This window comes from Gambusia affinis, linkage group LG08, assembly GCF_019740435.1.
Source record: "Gambusia affinis linkage group LG08, SWU_Gaff_1.0, whole genome shotgun sequence".
Lineage (NCBI taxonomy): Eukaryota > Metazoa > Chordata > Actinopteri > Cyprinodontiformes > Poeciliidae > Gambusia > Gambusia affinis.
Window position 1 is genome coordinate 1,500,137 of NC_057875.1, and position 20,602 is coordinate 1,520,738.

Sequence of the window (20,602 nt, forward strand, 5' to 3'; positions counted from 1 at the left end):
ATCCACACACACACTGAAGTCAAGACAAATTAGTCTCTGAGTTATAAAGTTGAAGCAGCAAAAAGGAACAGAAAGCCAAGAAATCAGTTTTTGGAAAGCAATCTTATCCCTATTGGTGCAAAATAAGATTTTTTAGTTCATGGGAAAATCAGACTATGAAAGTATTGCACAAGACGCAATTAATGAGTGAATGATTTTAGTTTTCTCATGAGATTTCTGACCTTATAGTTACAAAATGTTGACATGGTGCTCCTCCTACGACTTCTGACAGGGTTAACCGAAAACCAGAGACCGGAGGAGACTTCAGAAAGGCCTGAAATTAGCATTCACCATGACAACAATAAGCAGTGCATTCAACCACAATGTCCTCAATGCACTCAATCCACCACTGCCAAAGAAACAGCAAGTTTAAGCACCTTTAAAATTTAAAAAGTGGAATACTGAGAGAAAGAACACAGTGTGGTTAGAAAAGGTCCAAACTGAACTCTGAACACACCATGTGTGGAAGAGAAGTGGTGCTGCGCATCAACTGAAAGAACAGCCGTGAAGTCTGGAGGTGGCAGTATCATGGTGTGGGACAGATTGTCAACACATGGATGTGGTAAAAGAAGGAATTACAAATAAAATGCTCCATTTGAAACCTACAGAAAAAGTCATCAAACGTATTTACTCCCTGTCTTATTACATTACAACACCTGGTAAGTGTTTCCTGTCTGGACCCATTCAATACATGTTTAATGTGGAAAAACTGGCATTCAATACTTGCCCCCCACTGTGAGACTGAGAAATGTCAGAAACTGGAGAACTTCACAGCTCAAACTAGAAACCACAAAGTTCTATTTGCGGCACAACGTGGGCTTGATCACAAAGACAGGAACAGGAAACAGAACAACCACATTTTCTGTGTTTGCTCTTCCTTGGCTGCACTTTTCACCTACAGATATGTTACTCACTATTGCTAGACTTTCACAAATGTAAACGGTTTTAATTCAGTCAGTCGCTACAGTGCATAACATGACAGTCGTACCTAAATCTAATGATGTAGTTCACTGTAAACCCAAAACAGCACATGGAGGAAAACGTCAACAGTGGCTGAAAAAAATGATTCACCTGTTTGGATGTTTTACTCTTCTTATTGCTTTAAAAATTAATTCTGATCATCAAATTTTTTCTCTTTTTTTGACAAGAAGAAACTCTTTGATGTCAAATGGAAAACTTTGACATCAAAAGGGAAAACTTATGCTAATCTTAAAACATGTTTTTGCTAACTTGGAAATCGTTTAGTGTACTTAGCTTCTCCAGCTTATTGTTTCCAGATTAATTCTAACAGGCTAATTTACTGTTTTTATAAACGTTCGATTAAATAAATGTAACAGGTTGGGTGTCTCACTCTCCACAGCCTGAGTCTCCATAAAAGGGAAGCTGGAATGGTGGTGGCCAAGAGTTAATCTCCTGTGTGGATTCCTGCTCAGAAACAGACTGAACATCAGAAGTTGTATCTTCAGAAACATCAACCTCACCATTCTCAGCATCTGACTGAATCACAGATTCAGGCAAATCCACCATTTCATCTCCCACCCTGACGTTTGTCTGCACATCCTCCAAGCCATTTTCTTGACAGCCGTCCACATCACTGACGAAGGCGTCCTTCCTGACCCACAGGAACTCCTGTGGGTCAGGAGTCAGTTTATGACTCCATGTTTATGACCAACATGGAGTTGGGTCAGTTTATGACCCAACTCCATGTGGAGTTGGGTCATAAAAGTCCTGGATTTCACTGGGACGCCTCACTGAATGATCTCTTGTGTACATTGAGTCTCCCTCCTGATCGGGGGTAAAAATCTAGAGCATGGGTTTCAAAAATTTCACTGAATTTAGAACTTCAGTATTCATTAGCTTCTGCTAAATACTGTGGTGGTTTAGCGCTTTAGCGTTAGCAGAGATAGTTAGTGCTTTAGGGTTAGCACTCATTTTTTGGTTAGCAGTGCAGAACACTGATGTTATGTTTTTGTCATTGTAGAAATAATTTTTCACGTTAACAATAAAGTTTTTTTTATCAAAAAAATCTAATTTTGTTGCTCATGATTGTTTTGTAAAATTAATATAAAAAGGGTAAAACATCCAGGGTGTGAATACTTTTTACACTCACTGTTTTGAAATGAGCAAATCCAGACCATATTCTACAGGTACAGGACTCCATCTCACATGAACACAATTATCAATAACATTCATCAGTGCTAGAAAGTATTACTGACCTGTTTGTTTTACATTCAGAATAATTTTAACAGTCTGCAAAAATGATTTCCTGCTCTCCTTACAAAGTCTCACTTTTATCATCATCATCATCATAGGACATGATGATGCCGGTCCCACTGTGCGTCCGTCTGTCCTCAGGAATCTGCGTCTCCGTCCTCCATGTTGCGCTCTGCAGGACGCCGCTGTCCAATCTAACGCATCTTGTAGTCGTGGGAGATGGCAGCCTCACACAGCTGCCCTTTGAAATCCAGTTCAAAAGTGAAGTCCAAGTCACGCTGTGAGTGAGGATGGAGAGACAAAAAGGGCAGGTTTTTCACACAACCACTGATCAAACACACAGCAGAGGGCACAAAGGAATTCAGGACGGAGGCAGAACAATTAGGTTTATCACTTTGACCAAACAGCGGGGCGTCGGGGGTTTGATAAACGGAGCGTTGATGTCAGGCAGCGGGAGAAAGCAAACAGTGTCTGTCTGTTCCTTAAAGGTGGAGAGGACACTGAAGGTCAACAGTAAAATCTGCTGTTTGCTGAAGGAGCCGCAGTGCAGCTGCTTCAGCAAACAACCTGCTGGCTGTGCAAACAGCCTCAGTATCTGTTAAATAAGGCGTGCGTTATTATTATACAATATGATCATGAGATCCTTTCAACTCAACACTCACTATGTTTTTCTCATTGGGCTTCATTGTGATGCTGCCAACGATTTCTTCTCCTCTCCTCACGGTTAGATAATCCTCCAGGTAGAAAACGGTTTGCTTCCAGTGTGTGTATGCAGCATCTGGAGCTGCAACACACACAAACAAACACACATCTGCAATGTTCATCTAAAAACAGAGTTTTTATTTCATCTGCATCAGGTGATCTTTTATTGATGAGTGAATGTTTATAAATGATATAAAGAATTGTAAAATAAGGTGATAAAGTTTGAATCCACTGAGCTTCTTTTTGCTGGATTTTATTAACAGACATTAACAAATATTTTCTGCCACCTTTATTTAGAAGATTTTTCCATTTTAAGCTCCCAGATGGAAAATCTAATTATTTTTATGGAATATCTAATTATTTTTATGGAATATTATAAACTGAGAAATAAAATGTCAACAAAAAAGCAGGAATCAAATTATTCATCTAGTTTATAAATTCATCTACACAAAACTCCACAGAGTGCAGCTCCAGAAGTTACTTTACAGACAATAAATATAGAAAACCCTTCATTTGACCCCAGAGATGCTATTGATGACATCATGAACCTATACAGGAACAGGAAGTGCTGCGTTGGCCCCGCCCACACACCCATCCTGAATGCATGATCTGAACAAAGGAGCAATCGAAGGTGACTTTATGCTAACAAACATGAACAGAAATCATTTACCAGAAATTTCCCTTCAATGGAAGGAAAACTCAAACGGACAGCAGATTGAATATTATTTGTACTTGGATGGAAACTGTGACATAAAACCAACCAAAGTCTCTAACTTTCTCACATTCAGTAACAAACTTCTGCTTAAAGCTGATTCCTAAAACTGACGCCTTCTATATGTGCAATTTTAACTTTATCCTTTTACTTCCCTTACAATTATTTTTATTTGACTTTTAATCTTCCTGAAAAATATTCTGGGAAATGGCTTGCAGACGTATTTACACCCTTTAATCTTTTTTCACAACCTGTCGCCTTAAAACCAAAACACTTCAGTGGATTGGTGAGGATTTAGTTTGACAGACCGACACAAAGCAGCACATGATAATGAAGTGAGAGAAAAAGCTGCCTTGGTTCTGTTTAATTAATCCCATGTGTGTTTTTTAATCTCTGATTGTTTTCAGATGTTCTGTTTCTGGTTTGACGGTGAACTCGGCTGGGTTCGGTTCTACAGATCTCTGATCAGTTTCTCTGGACTCTGCTGCCGTCCGGAGACTCACTAGAGACAGCCAGCCCTGGACTCTGCTGCGCCAGAACACACGGTGAGCGTTCACCCGACGGTCACTGAAGACTTCAGGGAGGCTCTGACCTTCAGAGCCTCCAAAATCGAGTTTCTTTCAGTTTTCCTGCTTGTTTCGGCTTCATGGCCGTTTTCTTTCTCAGCTCAGAGATGAAAGGAGCTGTCAGGCAGCTGGACAGGCTCAGCTCTGGGTGTTTTGGGCAACTCAGCTCTGCTTCTTATGCTAATGCAGTTGATGATTCGGCGTTTCCGTGAGACGGAGTCTTTGACCTTTGGGTTGTTTTTCTCCTCTGGTGTCAAAAGTCTGATGCATTTTGCTTCCAGAGAATCCAGTTTGACTCTCTGTGTGTAAACTCAGATCTTTATCTTAAAGTTTCTTGGCTGGTGAGTCTTCAGGTCTGACATTGGAAACCTTGTTTGATAAACATCTTTTACAGAAAATCAATAGAAAAGTAGTGAGACAGGAAGGAAGAGCTGAGTCTGAGTAATTCTTTGTGTTGAGATGAAAAGTCTCTCAGGAAAAGGAAAAGATTCTCTTTTCCTTTTAGTTTAGAAAAAGAAGATCTGTGATTATTTCCAGCAAAACTGCAGAGAAATCCATCAAACTTAGAGACCAGAAGAGATTTTGGCTCTCAGTTCAGCAAAATAAAACTGATTTAAACCCATTAATATTACAGAACATTTAGAGAAAGAAAACAATGTTTGATAAATATTGTTTATATTTTTAAAGTGTCACAAATGTATTTGAACTTTTAAAGTTTAGGATGGATGATTTGTTTTCTGATATGTTGTTTAGTTTAGTGTCATTCTGTTGAGGAAATTCAGTGCAATTATTCCATAAAAAATGAAAAACAGCTGAAATCTTAATTTATTATTGTACATTTGAAAACATTAGTTGATTCTTTGTCATTTTTAGTGAATGTTACCTCATGAAAATCCAAACCATCATCTGCCAAAGATCTAATCAAACTGTCTTCTCCACCTCCACCACTAGAGGTCAGCCACACACCAGTTTTGACTAATTAATTCCAACTAAAAATGTTTGGATGTTGATCCTTAACAGCATGAACTTCAATAAAATCGATCTTTGTGTTTCTCTGTGAGTAAACGTATCAATAAGGAGAAAAATGATCTTTTCTCCGCTGCTCCAAACCAGGTCCAATAAAAACCTGAATCTGCTCCAGTCTGACCAAAGTTCTCCTGTAACTGGACCAAATCTGGCCACTTCTTGAATTCTGTTTTCATAAATGATTCTGGATTTCAGAGAGTAAAATGACTCGTCCATAGTTTCATGTTGATTCATCAGTCAGTGAGGTGAGATGTGACTGGATCTCTGCAGCTCTACAGTTCAGTCCTGCACAGAGCGATCTCCTACCTGTGGAGAATCCAGTCTTCTTGTGACACTTGGTGAACTCGATGTTAAAGTAGGTGACCAGAGCATGGATGTAGTCGTTCCTCTGGATTTGTAAGCAGAAGGCTGAGGTGAATGAGAGGTCGTCAGGTTTCACTGTGTAGATGTCCACTTCCTGAAACACCAGAGATTCTCAGGGCAGTGACCTTCAGAAAGACACTGAGACTCTAATCTTGGACTTTTCCAGTTTTCTTATTACAACCAAAGATTTTATGCTTTTATTGGGATTTTATGCAACTGAACACAAAACCTGAAAGAAGTGTGACGTGGAATGAAAAGAAAAACCTGGTTTTCAAGAGATTTGTAAATAGAAATCTGAAAATTGCCATGCATTCAAACCCCATTTAATCAGGTACGCCAAAATAAAATCCATTTATGTATGCAGGTAATGTTGCCCACTTTAAGGTTGCTTTAGCACTCCCAGGCTTACATTGTATATAGCAATGTTTTACCTGGTGAAATAAAAGTTAACTATTTTCAGTTGGAGAACATTATAGAATAAAGACACCCACAGGGGACATGGTGGTGGCAGCATCATGCTGTGGGGATGGGAATGGAGTCAAGTCCAAGACAATCCTGGAAGAAAATCTGCTAAATGCTGCAGAAGATCTGAGAAACACACAGGCAGAGATGCAATGGCAGATTTATGTAGTAGAATGGCCTAGTCAAAGTCCGGATTAACATCCAATTAAAAACCTAAGAAGACTAAAACATTTCTGTTCCCAGACTGATTAAGGTCTGGGTGAGTTCAGACAGCTGTAATCAGTGTCGGTAATGAGAAGGTCTCCATGGCGATGAGAACGAGACGGGCTGCGATCGTCATGCAGGGAGCAGCAGCACGATGAGAGGATTTCACAGTGAGAGGGCGCCGCACGCCAAGGTCAAACACAACGCCTGGCAGGATGTTTATCAGCTGAAAATGTTATTTATTAGCTGCGTTTACTGCCTGGAGTGGAACTGAGAGTTTAGAGCAATACAGAAAGGTTTATAAAAATCACTGATTCATATCACAAACAACACTTGTTATGTATTTGTGGGATATAAACAGATATTTAATAATGTTATATTTCTGGAGAATCCAGCTTTGTTTGTTTTTGCAGCCAAAGTGAAATGAGAGATCCAGGAGTTTCAATAATTCATGTAGTTTAGTAACAAACTAAAGAAATGCTTCAGGGTTTTATGCTGGGTTCTAATCATAAAACAAACTTTGTACCAAACAAAACTAACACCAGAATCACTTTTCAAATCATTTCAGCATTTTTATACGACAGCAGAAAATAAACAGTGAAAACTTGTAAAATGCTGCAGCAGCTTCCATCAAATGTTTCAACTGGTGAATCTTTTTAATCACTGTGAAGGAGTTTTGACCCACTCTGCTTTGCACAATTAGTTTAATTCAGCATTTTTTCCTTCTGGAAAATAATTTGCAGAAGCTGAGAGCGCTAAATGTTTTCAATGTTGGCTAAAGCGCTAATCGAAAACCTAGCTCTGCTAACGCATCAGTGGTAGTGTGCTCACCACTGCGTTACTGCCTAGCAGGAATCAGCCTTCATGAAGCCTCTTTTATTCCCAGACTAACCTTGACCAGGCAGGAGTTGGTCACCACCTGCTTGGGGTCCACCACGTCCACCAGCGGCTCCTTCATGGCCACGTTTCGGATGCAGCTCATGTCAAAGCCGTACACGTTCTCCCACCCTGGTGAAGATGACGACATCATGGAGTTATTTCCACAACCTGGTTTCACTTGTTGTCTTCAACTTTTATTACAAACACATGAAGTCGTTTTGTTGCTCAAGGAAAACCGCAGCGCAGAGCCCGGCTGCATCTGGGAAACAACGGGAGACGGGAGGAGACGGCCAGAGTCGTGTGATCTACGACTCTTTGGATACACCTCCAAACAGTTTGGACTGCTTTCCAGAGTGTCGCACTAAAAGTCCCGTTTTGTTGGGCAACACTCTGTTATCAAGGGTCTGATTAAAGTCTGACTTCAATCTTGTGTCGCAAATCCTTGTTGGCTGAGCTAAGTTATCCCATAAATTATTCATACAAGCCCTTATGGTGACATGTGAGCAAGCAACTCCTTCATGACCCAAAAGAAGAGAAAACCCGAGTGCAGAAGAGAGCTGGCGATGATGAACAGGTCGGAGCAGCCCAGAGGGATTTCATGATTTACTATATTTGCATTTCTTGCTGTCTACTTATCTGAGAGAGTTTGGAGCAGCATTGATCACCGGAGGCTCCTGGAATACAGAAATCCTCCAAACACCACTTCTTAGTCAGCGTAAAGGTCTTTTGGGCGCATCGCCCGGGGAAAAGAGTTGGAGTACATCAGAGTGTGACGATCTACATCCCAGAATCACGGCGGATTGCAGCGAAGAGTCTGAACTTCATGAGCAGACGTGAGGCCAGTCAGCTGCTTGTGCTGGTTGGGTCTTCTAATAAACTCACCCACAATCCTCCTGGGCGGTTTGGGACGGGATGGAGGGGTTTGCTGATCCATGATGTCAGTTATGGCCCCCCAGGCTTGAGCCCGAGGGAAGCTTCTGCAGGAGAGCCAAACCCAAACTGCTCTTATAGTTGTCCATCCATCATCTGATTGTTTTTAGAGTCAAAACTGCCAAATGGTTCTCAGGAAACATGAGGAGGGAAAACATTAGACTGCAGAGCAGCCGGAGCGATGCTCTTACAATGTATTTTGAAGTCTTTGTACTGCCTGTCTTCGATGGCCAACACGTAGAGGGAGGCTCGGTCCGGAAACATCAGTCCACCAGCCTTCTGTGTGACAGAACAGAGGAAAAAATACACTGGAAGAAAAATAACTTTTAAATTATTAATGTACATTTTTACCTCCCCTTTCATACTGCGATGGAATAGAGAACTTATAAAATCATTCTCTGTTGCGATCGAGCTGAATCCAATCAAACTGCTTTTCACCTTTACATGACAATAAATCCATTCTTTCAAAATATTATTTTTATTTAAAGACCAATTGAGATTATGGAATCTGGTCGCTTACAGCCTGATGTATCAAACCAAGAGGCATTTTTAACGTAGGCGATCTGGATGCCCTACCAGCCACTTGTCCCTTGCGAAGATGACGGTGTTGAGCATGGATTCGTAGAACAGACTGTAGCCCATCCACTCAGATATGATGATGTCGACCTTCTCCACAGGAAGCTCCACCTCCTCCACCTTTCCTTTGAATATGGTGATAACTGAAACACACGGAGGGAGTACAGGGAGCCGGTGGTGTTTGGTAGCAGGTGTCTGGGTGCAGAATGAGAATTAATGGAAAAGACGGGAGAAGAGCTCTGATGGAATCTGACCCAGTTGGAGGCGACGGTGGAGATTTGGATCTTTGCTGTTCTGAAAAATAATTGACTTGGTGTGTTTGCTCTGATTTTGTGAAGAGTTACTGTTTCTGTCTGTGTTGATACAAGCGACTGGCAGAATGAGGCGAGCTCTGCTCTGATTGCTTCCTGCTCCTCCACACGGCTAACGCTGCTTCTCTAAATGACTGCAGTGAATTCACTATTCATAAGTGGACAGATAAGACATTTGCTGACAGGAGCGATTATTCAGCTGGTGTGTTGCTAGTGGCTTTGCAGGGAATTAGTTTTTTGGGTTTTTTTGTTTTGCAGGACTTCAAGGATTAACTGCATGAATTTATGACATTTGAAAGCTTCTCTGAACAAACTAACACAACGGAGTAACGACAGAGTAACATGGAGGTCTGATCTTATTAATGAAGTCACTTTTATTTCATACTTTCTATTCTTCTGCATCACATTTCTATGATTCCCTTCCCTCTTTTTGTTGAACTAATTTTTATGACAGTGACTGATGAATTGATCCATTAATCTTCATGTCTTTGTCTTTTCTAAGAACAACACTGTTAGATTTTCAGGTGCATGTGTAGAAACTTGACTTTACTTAAAGCAGTTTTTTAGTGGCCAGTGCTGGTCACACTTCTGCTAATCCGCTAATAGCAGAGCTACATTTTTGTTGCGTGCTTTAGCATTCTGGCTAACGTTGGTTAGCATTGGTAGTTTACCTAAATTATTTTTGGGGATAAATTCTGAAGCACTAATTTACTTGGCTGTTTTGTTAAGCTTGAGTTGAATAAAGTGTGATGAAGTTTTGTTTATCAATGGTTATGAATATGAAAGTAAACTTTTCTATCCATGCCGACATTTTGGAGTGTTTACACGGCAGTTGTGTTTCCTTTCCTCTCGTTTTCCACCTGTGACCCAGGAAATGGCATTTATTCTGTACCCAGAATGCATTGCTGTAGCTCTACAGTGAACAGTTTAAAATCTATTGATGTTCTGTGTAAAATTCAACAAACATAACACAGTGAGGCGTGAACTTCTGCTCGAGCTCAACTGACACTCCTCCATGTTGGAAATGTTATGACGTCACAAACTCACCTTTTTCAGATGTAATTTTTTGGTTATTATGGGTTTAAATTTAGGAAAATGAGGAATTTTCTACGACCCAGAAACAGTTTAGAGCATGTCAGGAAACGCTTACCGCTGTCCAGGTGGTTGGACTTGATGATCCGCTCTGAGTACTCTGATATACTGGAACACTCGATCTGGTAGAAACAGAAAGTTGAATGTTTAAAGCCAACAGAACATTTTTATAACATCTGACAGTAACATAGCAATCTTATTATAAAATGGCACTATGTGCCTGGAAAACGTATAATACTGCTAGAAGCTTTTATGGGAACATTTTGGGTTAAATCAGCTGAGCTTTTAAACTGGGATGCTTTAAAAGTGTCTTTATTTTTTGTGAAAGTTTGCTTTCTGTTTTTTATTAAAGTTCTCACCATCGTGACCCTGGTGACTTCCTGTCTGCATTTTGGTCCCATTCAAAACGCCACCATGGCATGTTCACTCTGTTTGGGTTTTTGATGGAACGATTGTTGGTTTGCATAAAATTAATGAAACTGAGCTCAGTTAGTGAGGAGTTTGTCTTCTAACAGGAGATCATTTCCTCCTGAAACTTGTCTTTATTATGTAAAATAGGAAACTACTGCAGTCTACTGAGCTGGGGGAAAAAAGCTTCCAACCATCTACAAATATTTAAAAACCCATCCAAAGGATTTATTTTTTTATTTTTTTATTTTTTTTGCGGTCTTGCTAAAGTTACGTTTTAAAACATGCAGAGCCTGACAGCAGCAGGTAAGGGATTATTTCTGACATTGTGCACTGCGGCTGGTTTAGCTTTGCAGGAAATGCCCTGCAGTCAGGCTGAAAGTAGAGGAGAGGTAAAACACTACAGAGGGAGAAACGCTTAACGGGGGAGAAGTTACTGTCGCGGTGACTGTAGTGCTGCCGAGGCTCATTAAGGAACATTAAAGTCAGAGCAACTGCAACTAGACAAATACTTAATATTGACTATTTCCTCTTCTCAATTTATTTTATTCATTCTGACATCAATGATTTTAATCTTCTGAAGCTTCTTTCACTGAATATTGTCTGTATCCCAACTGTTCAGTGGTTTTGATTTCTTTTTTATTTGTGAACACTTTGCTTGACTTATTATTATAGTTTAATCATATTTTATTAATATTTGTTTTTATTTTCATCCTGCCAATCATTCACCTGAATGCCATATAAAGAGGTGCCATCATAATGTGTGGTGCCATTTATAAAGTTATACAGTCAAAAAGTAACAGCAATAATTTGGATTATTTATAAAAATGGGCTAAATAACCCAAATTATTTGTTAATTTTTGAGTGTGTTGTTACACACTCAACAGTGTGTAACAACAAAAGTGTGTAACCTAAAAGTTCTGGTAAAATGCTATTAATCAGTTCTTGAGATGAAAAAAAGCCAAACATATTTTTCAGATTAGTTGTTTTATCATCTGCTCTATTTACGTCAGGGATTTTTATTAGTGAAATACAAGAAGACCCAATATTTCTGGTCATGTTCACCCAAAAGATTCTGAAGTGGACCATAGAAGTTCTGGTCCATAAAATGAAGAAGTCGAGTTGGGACTCATTTGAGGCGACCGGATGCCAAATGAAAAGTGTTCGGCTGCACGGCGTACGCTCATGGAGGTGTGAGGTCTGACGCTTCACATGCAGCAAACTGAGGAATGGAGATGTTAGATATTCCATCCTGGGCTGGTTCTGATCTTATTCTCCACCTGACTGCATTAAATGAAGATGAAACTCGGATCAGAGGTCATCAGTTTTCCTCTGAGTGAGCGGAGATCAGGACGGCATTCCTGAAGCAGCAAGCTTCTGGAGCGAAATAAACTACAGCTGCATTAATAATTAGGAATGCATGTGGCATGCTCGGTGTGTGTGTGTGTGTGTGTGTGTGCTTCTAGCTGTGTGTGTGTGTTTCTGTGATAAACCCAAGAATGCCAGAAACCTTGTGAGTAATTCCTTGTTTCTCTCTGATTCAGTGCAGCGGCGCCATCCGCCATGAATCCATTAGGATCACACTTGGTTGGAGAAACTGAGGCGTTGTTTCTTTCACACATCCACTGAGTGCCATGAAGACTCACCGTCACTGCGGTCGGTCCTGGAGGCTCCGCTCAGCGCCGCTCAGCGCCTTTCTAATTCTGTTCCCTTCTGCTGACCTTTGACTCGTCTGAATAAAGTTCATCAAGGTGAACGTTGTGCTTGCTGTGTTTCAGCATAAACAACAATTAGTTTGTTAGTTTCTGTGTAATTGCTCAACTTAATACTTTAAAGTTTCCTTTTGTTCCAAATTCTTGTTTTTCTCAGAGACTTAAAGAGAAAAGAAAAAACCTGACAAATCCAGGAGTCACACATCAGTATTTATGGATTCATCTCTTTTGAACATGACTTTGAATTATTTGTGGAAAATTTACAGATTTCATTTCATAGAGCATATCTTCAATACAGCAGCAATACAACGTCTGCAGGTGTGCTAATAGCAAAGCTAAATTTTGTTTAGCATTTCAGCATTTTTGTTAACTTTGAAAGGATTTTGCACACTTAGCTTCCCTAGTAAATTCTTCCAGATAAATCCTAAAACACTCATTTTCTTGGCTGTTTTATGAACTTTCAGGTGAATGAAATTTGATGTTTTGGTCAATGACTGTTAAAAAGTCTTCAATTAGACATTTAAATTCATGCCCTTATTTTGAAGTCTGCTTATGCAGCGGTTCTGTCGGTGTCAATAACTGATTGAGGAGAACAGGTTTGAGGGTTATCAAGGAAGAACAATAATTAAATAGGTTTTTAGGAATTGCTACACATTAAAAACCTTTTATTCCTGAGATTTTATAAAGACTCGACTGGCAGAGTCCTTTTTAAAATGTTAGAAGTGTCATTTCTGTGCCTCTGCTCTCAGAGCTGAACTGACTGATTCACAGAACTGATGCAGTTAAAACATGTCAACATCATTACAGATCTAATGCATCGACATGCAGACAGCGTAGCGGTAAAGTCTACATCCTCTCAGTTAAAGCTGAACTCATCTCTGAAGTCTGAACTTTCCATAAACCTGGAGGAGGGGCAGCGCAGATGTGAAAAGCATCAAAGTGCATCAACTGGGGGTGAACGACAAGGACGGAGACGGAGAGATGAGAAACCCAAAGAGACAGCTGAATGAGAAGGCAAACAAAGAGCAGGCTGGAGGTAAAGTCACACAAACAGCAGAATGTCAACCAGCAGCTCAGAAAAACCCAAATTAATCACATCTACCCTGAAGCTGGTGGATAGAAATGGAGTCAAAAATAAGCTCCACATGATCATCTCCAGCCAGGGGAGAGCATGCTGCGGTTATTCTCAGACAGGCCTTGGGTCCAAATTACTTCTGCTCCAGAACAGAACAGAACAGAACAGCAGAGACAATCAGCTGCAGATCAGAGGAATGTTTCAAATGTGCAACAAATTCTGACACAGCAGGTTCAACTGAAAACAACCGGATTCAAAAAGGAGGAAAGGTCAGAATTATTTTCCTAATTTTTATGTTCCTTCATGCAAATGGTCTGAAAACTCTTCATCTTCTTCCTCAAATCAAAGTATGAACTAAATCACTTTTTCATTTTATAGACAGAAATAAAATAGAAAATATTTTTTCTTGCAAAAACTCAAAATTTTACTGTATAAACAGCTGAAAAGTGATTAAAGATCAAAGCTCCAACTTCCTGCCTCAGAATCAGCAGGTTTGATGTTTCCTGGTTCAGGAAACTGAATCTGAACAGAACTGGAAACTCGCCTCTTACCCCGTAGACGTGTTTCGCTCCGGCCTTGGCGGCGAACATGGACAGGATCCCCGTCCCACTCCCCACATCCAGAACCACTTTGTCCTTGAAGATGTGCTTGTTGTGGTACATGGAGTTCCTGTAGGTGAGCGTCCTCACCTCATCCTTCAGCATTTCCTGAATTGAACCAAACTGTCAGGATCAGGAATGTTTCCAAACCTTTAAGAGGGAACGCTTGGCTCTGATTGGCTGTTTGCTGCCATATCTACAGTGGAGCAGTGAGGAATAATGCACAGCTTTCAGCTAATCTCCCTGTTTCCTCTCAGCTGTGTGCTTCATTTAAATCCATATTTAATGTCTGGATGCGCTGTGAGCCAGCAGGTTCAGCCTTTGTGTTTCTAACAGTGCCGACATGCTAAAGTGACAGAAATATGCCTGACCTACATTCCTGAAATATAAAATATTCATCTCACAGGTCACAATGGGAACATTTTTTTATTTTTATTCCCTTCACAACTTCCTGGTTTTAATTTGAGGAAAGGATCTGAGCTGAAAGAAGAAGATATGAGCACAGACAGAGATAAATACGTGATTATAATGCACAAAGTTTGGCTGCTTTATCTGTTTTAGAAAGAATTCTGCTTTTTTATCCTTTTTCATCAAATGTAGAAGTTTGTATGGATCTCAGCTCAGACTGTCTGAGGTGCTGCAGCTTGTTAGAGGAAAGGTTAAGATTTGTGGCCTTTTGAAGAGGCTGAGCTATCACAACCTCAGCCATCTCTAACGCCCTCCATGACAGAAAGGTCTGAGTTAAAAGCTTGTGAACATTAAAGAGGAGGAGCAGAAGCAGTGTGGAGACTGGCCTTACGAAGAAATCACACAGTTATGGATTTATGTAACTCTGCAACGCAGCAGAGAGACATAACTACTCCTAAATAAGGAATGAAAAGGTCGTATCTGCAGAAACATTATGTATTATTGAGCATGCAAAGCAGCTTTAAAGTATTTTTGTTTGCATTTCTTGATTTCAGATTTGGTTTCTGTATATCTATAATAAGACATTTGAAAGCTTTAATGTGCAGCTGCTGCAGTTAAACAGAAACTGGACTAAAATAAAGCAAACAGAAACTTTGGTTCAATAATAATATTTTAAGGCATTGAAGGGGAAAATGACACAAAACTTTTGCTCTCACTGTATTTTTGAGGTTTAAATGTGGAAACACAAGTTTAGGCTTTATTCACAATCTATATACAAATCCAGAGCGGCTAATTAAATAACTGGAGTTTAAATAATTTGTCTGCAGTTTCCCACTAATAAACTACATATGATGCATGAATTTCTGCAAAGTGTACTGTATTGGTTTCTGATAGATCTGTTTGCATCAGAAATATTTCATGCACAATAATAGTAAATAATGTAATTTAGATGCAAAAGAAAAAAATGAGAGGAACAGTAATCTGAAAAGTGCGTTGTGTTGCATATATTATGGAAAAACTGCAAAGTTAAATATAAAAGCCATCAAATATTTCCTTATTTGATACTACATTAGGAATTAGTAGAGTGAATGTTTATTCTGAACACATGAAGATATTTAAATTTCCATTATTATAGAAAACTGATTTTGGAGCTGAATCATTCTGCACTCTTCCAGTAACACCATTAACTACATCAGATTTGTTGGTTTAGAAACGGCGCTCTAATGCATCTGTGGCTGCAGCCAGAACCACGTCTGTGGACTGGATGGTCACGTTTGAGTCTGCATGTGCTGCTCTCTGCTTGCTGGATAAAGCTGCTACTGCCTTAAACGTGTCCATAAATTCAACCGATTTGTGAATTTTCTTTTCTACGTATTTACAGTATGAAGATCCACTGGTGGAAGAAACGCTGAGTGGTTTTTAGTGAAACAGCTCATCTCTGTTACAGCTTCTACAGGCCAAGGAAGAGTTCTTCTGTTTTTGCCTTTTTGTCATACTTAAAGGCAACAACATCAAAAACATTTCATGAATAACCCAAGTTGATGCAAACATGAAACAGTGTTCAGTTCCTAGACGAATCATGAATTAACTGATTAACCACGTTTTACCTCATGAATCCCAAAGTGGGCGTAAGAGTCAAAGTAGTAGTCCCGTGACGTCATCTCGTCTGGGTTGAGGAACTTGGCCATCTTGCCCCGGCCGGGGCAGCTGGGCAGGCCGGCGGCGTGGGGGGTGTGAGGAGGCAGAGCGGGCCGAGACGCAGGCTGGACAGAAGGCACAGGCTTGGGCAGCGAGGTCGGCTGCGCTGACTGAGACGGAATAATGCGGACGGGTCCCGGCTGGGACTGAGGCTGCTTCAAAAAACAAGAGAAGAAGACAAACGTTTCTTCAAGACGGAGAACAACAGACAACCTTTTGATGAGTTCATCAAGTACTGAGAGAAAACAGGAGCAGCTTTCCTGAAGTGCGTCAGTCTGCAGCAGCAGGCAGAACGTTCTGCAGCCACGATGCTGCGACTGGCAGCCGGACAGGAGGAGCTGCTTTAAGGACAAATCTGGACAAACAGAGACAACGCATCCCAGAACAACCCAGAAAGCTCCTCTGCTGTTTGTTCTCATTCCAACTTCCAGGCGTCTAAAAATACATGAAAAAAACCCAAAACATATATTTGGCAAGATGGAGTTTACATGACTAACAGTGAGGCTTCAGCCTCTCAGCAGAGGAACTTAAATCTCCTTTTCAAAGGAAGGAAAACATTTTCCACCTACTTCCTCTGATCTTTGGAGTTGTTCCATCTTAAGCTAAAGTATTTTCTGAGTCGTTCTTCCAGCAGCATAAAAACAGGAAAGCTATAAAGATGGAATTATCTAAATGATCTTTTTTACTGAACACCTGAATAATGAGAGAGTTTTCTTCAATATTTTCCAAATGTAGAACTTTCTGCCTTACTGGTAGAATCACCTCTGAACTCTGAGTTGGCTGGTTTTGGTTTTCTTCTCTCAGTAGTTTGCTCTATTTGGGTCAGGCTTGTTGGCTCCTTTAAGCTCCGCCTACAAACTTTCTCTGGTCCTGAGCTCAGGTCGGCATGCTGGCCTCTCCAGACGTGGACTTTATTGTCCAGAAGCCATTTTGGCTCCATGCTGAGTCCAACCTGGTCTTTACATCCCTGGATGATGATTTTTAGATATTGCTTCAACATTTTCACAGACTGTTCTTCCTTCATGATGCCATCTATTTTATGAAGTGCACCAGTCCCTCCAGCAGCAAAATGTCCAATGGGGTTTTTCCCCCAAAATGACCTGTTCCACTTCCACATGTGGAACTAAATTGTGTTTGAAGCATCATGTTGCATTTTATCCAACTTTTCCATCATAATTCTCCAGCAGCAGAAGCTAGACGGTCAATCTGGACATAAACTACGGCTGAAATGATAATGCTGAAGTGATGAAAGCCGTCTGAGTCAGTGAACGCATCGCATCTCAACCGACCACTCCTGGTCCAACTCCACATCCAAACAGAACCGGATCAGAAGCTGAAGCTCCACTAAAGGCCCCTGCTGTTAGCTGTTAGCTTTATCAGCTTCCTTCGTCTGCTGACCATCTGATGACCATCTGCTGACCTTGCTGTTGCTCTCAGCAACTTTACAATCCACCTAGAGACGGCGGCCATCTTTACTGGAGTAAACGGAGTGCTGCTGAGTGGCATCTACTTTCCTCTTCTGTGCATGAGGGTTGCGTTGGGATTGTTAATCACAGAAGTCTGATTGTGGTTACATCATTCATTAGTATGAACAACCATTAAAAAAAATAATCTGATTTCAACAAAATCAGAGTTGAGCATCAGGACCGGCTGTGTGGACGCAGCCTTACATCAGCGTACAGCAGCCACTCTGATCAGATCCACAGCAACAGACATGTTTTAATCAAGGACAGCAGTTATGAATTAAATGTGTGAAACTGTAGACGTGGACAGCTGCTTTAGAACTAAAATTGGTCTGAGAGGTTACAGTTTGAGTTGAGGTTGAGGGTGAACAGCTGTTCATCAGGAGAAATCCTGGGATTAGATCTGGATTCAGATTTTCATGTCAGTCCTGGTTGAAGCCTGATGCAAAGTGATCAATCTATTTAAATCAACCCATAGGATGTTGGATCAGAAAGGTTTGTCATAGGCCGTGCTGTTTCAGATTAAACTCTGACATCCAAGGAAAACAAAAAGACTGATAACCAGATAAGAGTCACTACTCATTAAAATGAATCTGCTGAGTCAGAGGATCTAATGAGTCTGGTAGTTTTGAGGCTTTATGGTGCGATCCGTTGAGTGGAGCCAGAGGAGAGCAGCTGTAGAAACAGACAGAGGAAGGTGGAACAATCTGCCTTTGACCCTCAGAACAGATAAACACATTTATGCTTCTATTTCTGACTCAGCGCTGCAGAGAGGTGAGGCTGGTTATCTGAGAAGGGCAGTTCTGTCCGTTCTTCTCTTACACAACACAGAACCTCATTCTGCCTGTTAAAGTTGGTCTAATTTAAAACCACAGACATTCTGACACGGTAAATGATGATGATCTGTGGATCAGTCTGGCTTTAGATCAGATTTCAATCAGTTTTCTACATAAAGCTCAGAGGTGATCAGACGGCTTCACATTTTCCTCATTTTGTCACTTTACAACCAAAAAGCTCAACATGCTTTGATGAAATTTAACAACACAGAAAATCAGGAGCTGAGAATCTGAAGGGAAATATAACGTTTCTTTTTTCCCATTCTTCTGTCTGAAAGGAGAGAAATTAACAGTCTTTCAGATTGACTGGACTTTGACTAGGCCTTTTAAACACATTGTGATCTACACCATCTGTAACACTGTTTCTATTTTTAGATGTTTGATTGAACAGATCTTTGTGAGATTTTCCAGATTTGATCATTTTAAGATGTTTGTCTGTAAGAAGTGTATCATTTTCCTTCCACTTAATAATTTGCTCTACTTCTTGTTAACCTCTCACAGGGTTTGTCAACCTGTGGTTCCGGAGCTGCTAGTGGCTCTTTGAACTTTCCACAATGGCCTTTCATAACTTTGACTGAGATTATTAAAAACATTTTCTTTTAATGTAGCTGTAATAAGAATAACATGCATTTGTAAAACATAACTCTTTTATATATATATAATTTTCCAAGACACATAAAATGTATCCACCCTCCCTTTGCAAATGTCTCATGTTTTGATGTATATTAAAATCTTAAAAACAACGTTATATCTTTAACAATAAACTTCCTTTATGAATTATTCATCAAAAATGAAAAGTTGCCTTTTGTAAAATTATATATTTTTTGGCTCTTTGAACTATAAAAGTTGCTGATATTATTATTATTATTATTATTATTATTATTATTATTATTATTATTATTATTATTATTATTATTATTATTATATTTTTATTGCCCTGTTTGGTTCTTTGGTTCTCTGAAATCAAAAATCATTCCTGCACAGAAAGAATCTCTAATCTGTGAAACTGAACTTTTAGTGATGAAAAATGCAGAAACGCAGCAACACGAGGCTGTAACCTCTAACACTCAGCGCTGCTGAAGGTCACATCTTTAACCAAACTCATCCAGAGAAGAAGAAATTCTGCTCTCCATTAATCAAACTGCTCCTCCACCGCAGAGTACCGCAGTACCCTGGACAGCGCACGCAACTCCCAGCGGACTGACTGAAGCCGGACGGTTCTGTTGAATGTTCTGGAGGTCCAACCCGTCCTGTTAATGTCCTGAGCTGCTCAAACCTTCACGTTGTTTTAATGCGTGATGATGCTGATGTTTGGCAGGCTGGATGCTCCTGATCTGCTGTCTCTCATTTCTACCGCATCTGAATTTTGAAGCGATGTAATTATTTCTTTAATGTCTGAAGCTCCGCAGGACGCCTGGACAGACAGACAGACAGACAGACCGACAGCCTGACCCCCGGACAGTCAGTCGGTGCTGCAACATCCACCGCGGATGGCTCTTCACGCCTTTAACTCCCTGCTGGGATTTTTACAATCCGAGTTACTTCCCAGGAAAATCAAATTCCTTTTTTTTTTTTACACTTACCTCACCGCTCTCAGACTCCGCCATTTTTCTCCTGAGGAGCATGCAGCGAGACGAGTGTCTAATTCCCATAAGAGCCCGCGAAAATGTGCACTTGAAAGTAGAAAGAAAAACCTTCAGGTCGCAACTCTTAGAGAGCTTAGTTTCTCACAGGTAGAGAGCGATTCCCAGCGCTCTCTACCTGTTCCCAGCGATCTTCCAAGCTGCAAACATCTCAACATATTCTAACATTCTGAAAAAGACAAAAAGAAAAGTCAGTGAAGTCCCAGAGAGCGCAAAGGTGCCACCGGTTCTACAAAGTGCGGCGGTTTCCATGGCGCAAAAGTTAGCAGAGGAAGGAGCGCCTCGGCGGAGCGGCAGCATCTTGTCCCATGACCGCAGGAGCGCAGACTGGAGACGGAAGATACCAGACAAAAAGCAGCAGATCCGCTCCAAGCCGATGTTTTATCCTCAGTTTAAATGATTCCTCCACCGCAACGTTGTTTCTAAAAATAGTCTCAGCTCTGCTGAGAGAGAGAGAGAGAGAGAGAGAGAGAGAGAGAGAGAGAGAGAGAGAGAGAGAGAGAGAGAGAGAGAGAGAGAGAGAGAGAGAGAGAGAGAGAGAGAGAGAGAGAGAGAGAGAGAGAGAGAGAGAGAGAGAGAGAGAGAGAGAGAGAGAGAGAGGAAGAGAGGGAGAGAAAGAAAGAGAGAGAGACTTTTCTGGGTTCCGAAGTTAGCGGGAGAGTCTCTGATCATCTATCTATCTAT

At 40.6% G+C, this 20,602-nt stretch overlaps 1 protein-coding gene and 1 long non-coding RNA gene across 4 annotated transcripts; one reads left to right on the top strand and one right to left on the bottom strand.

Moving 5' to 3' along the window:
* Positions 1–1,780: 1,780 nt before the first annotated feature.
* LOC122835426 (protein arginine N-methyltransferase 8-B) lies at positions 1,781–20,302 on the bottom strand. 3 transcript variants are annotated; one of them, XM_044124500.1, is made up of 10 exons: positions 19,859–20,302; positions 15,886–16,128; positions 13,823–13,978; positions 10,135–10,198; positions 8,674–8,816; positions 8,289–8,376; positions 7,181–7,296; positions 5,566–5,716; positions 2,916–3,037; positions 1,781–2,531 (listed from the first exon to the last, which is right to left on the bottom strand). In XM_044124500.1, the coding sequence occupies exons 1-10, from the start codon at positions 19,925–19,927 to the stop codon at positions 2,448–2,450; spliced, it is 1,236 nt and encodes a 411-aa protein (XP_043980435.1). In that variant the 5' UTR covers positions 19,928–20,302; the 3' UTR covers positions 1,781–2,447. The 3 variants fall into 3 exon arrangements, with proteins under 3 accessions (XP_043980435.1, XP_043980434.1, XP_043980433.1); XM_044124499.1 differs by having other exon boundaries at positions 15,886–16,131; XM_044124498.1 differs by lacking the exon at positions 19,859–20,302 and having other exon boundaries at positions 15,886–16,395.
* Positions 3,055–18,968, top strand: LOC122835427. The gene is made up of 5 exons (XR_006371308.1): positions 3,055–3,586; positions 4,075–4,212; positions 12,029–12,235; positions 13,004–13,232; positions 15,660–18,968. It is a non-coding gene; the product is annotated as an uncharacterized LOC122835427 (long non-coding RNA).
* Positions 20,303–20,602: the final 300 nt, after the last annotated feature.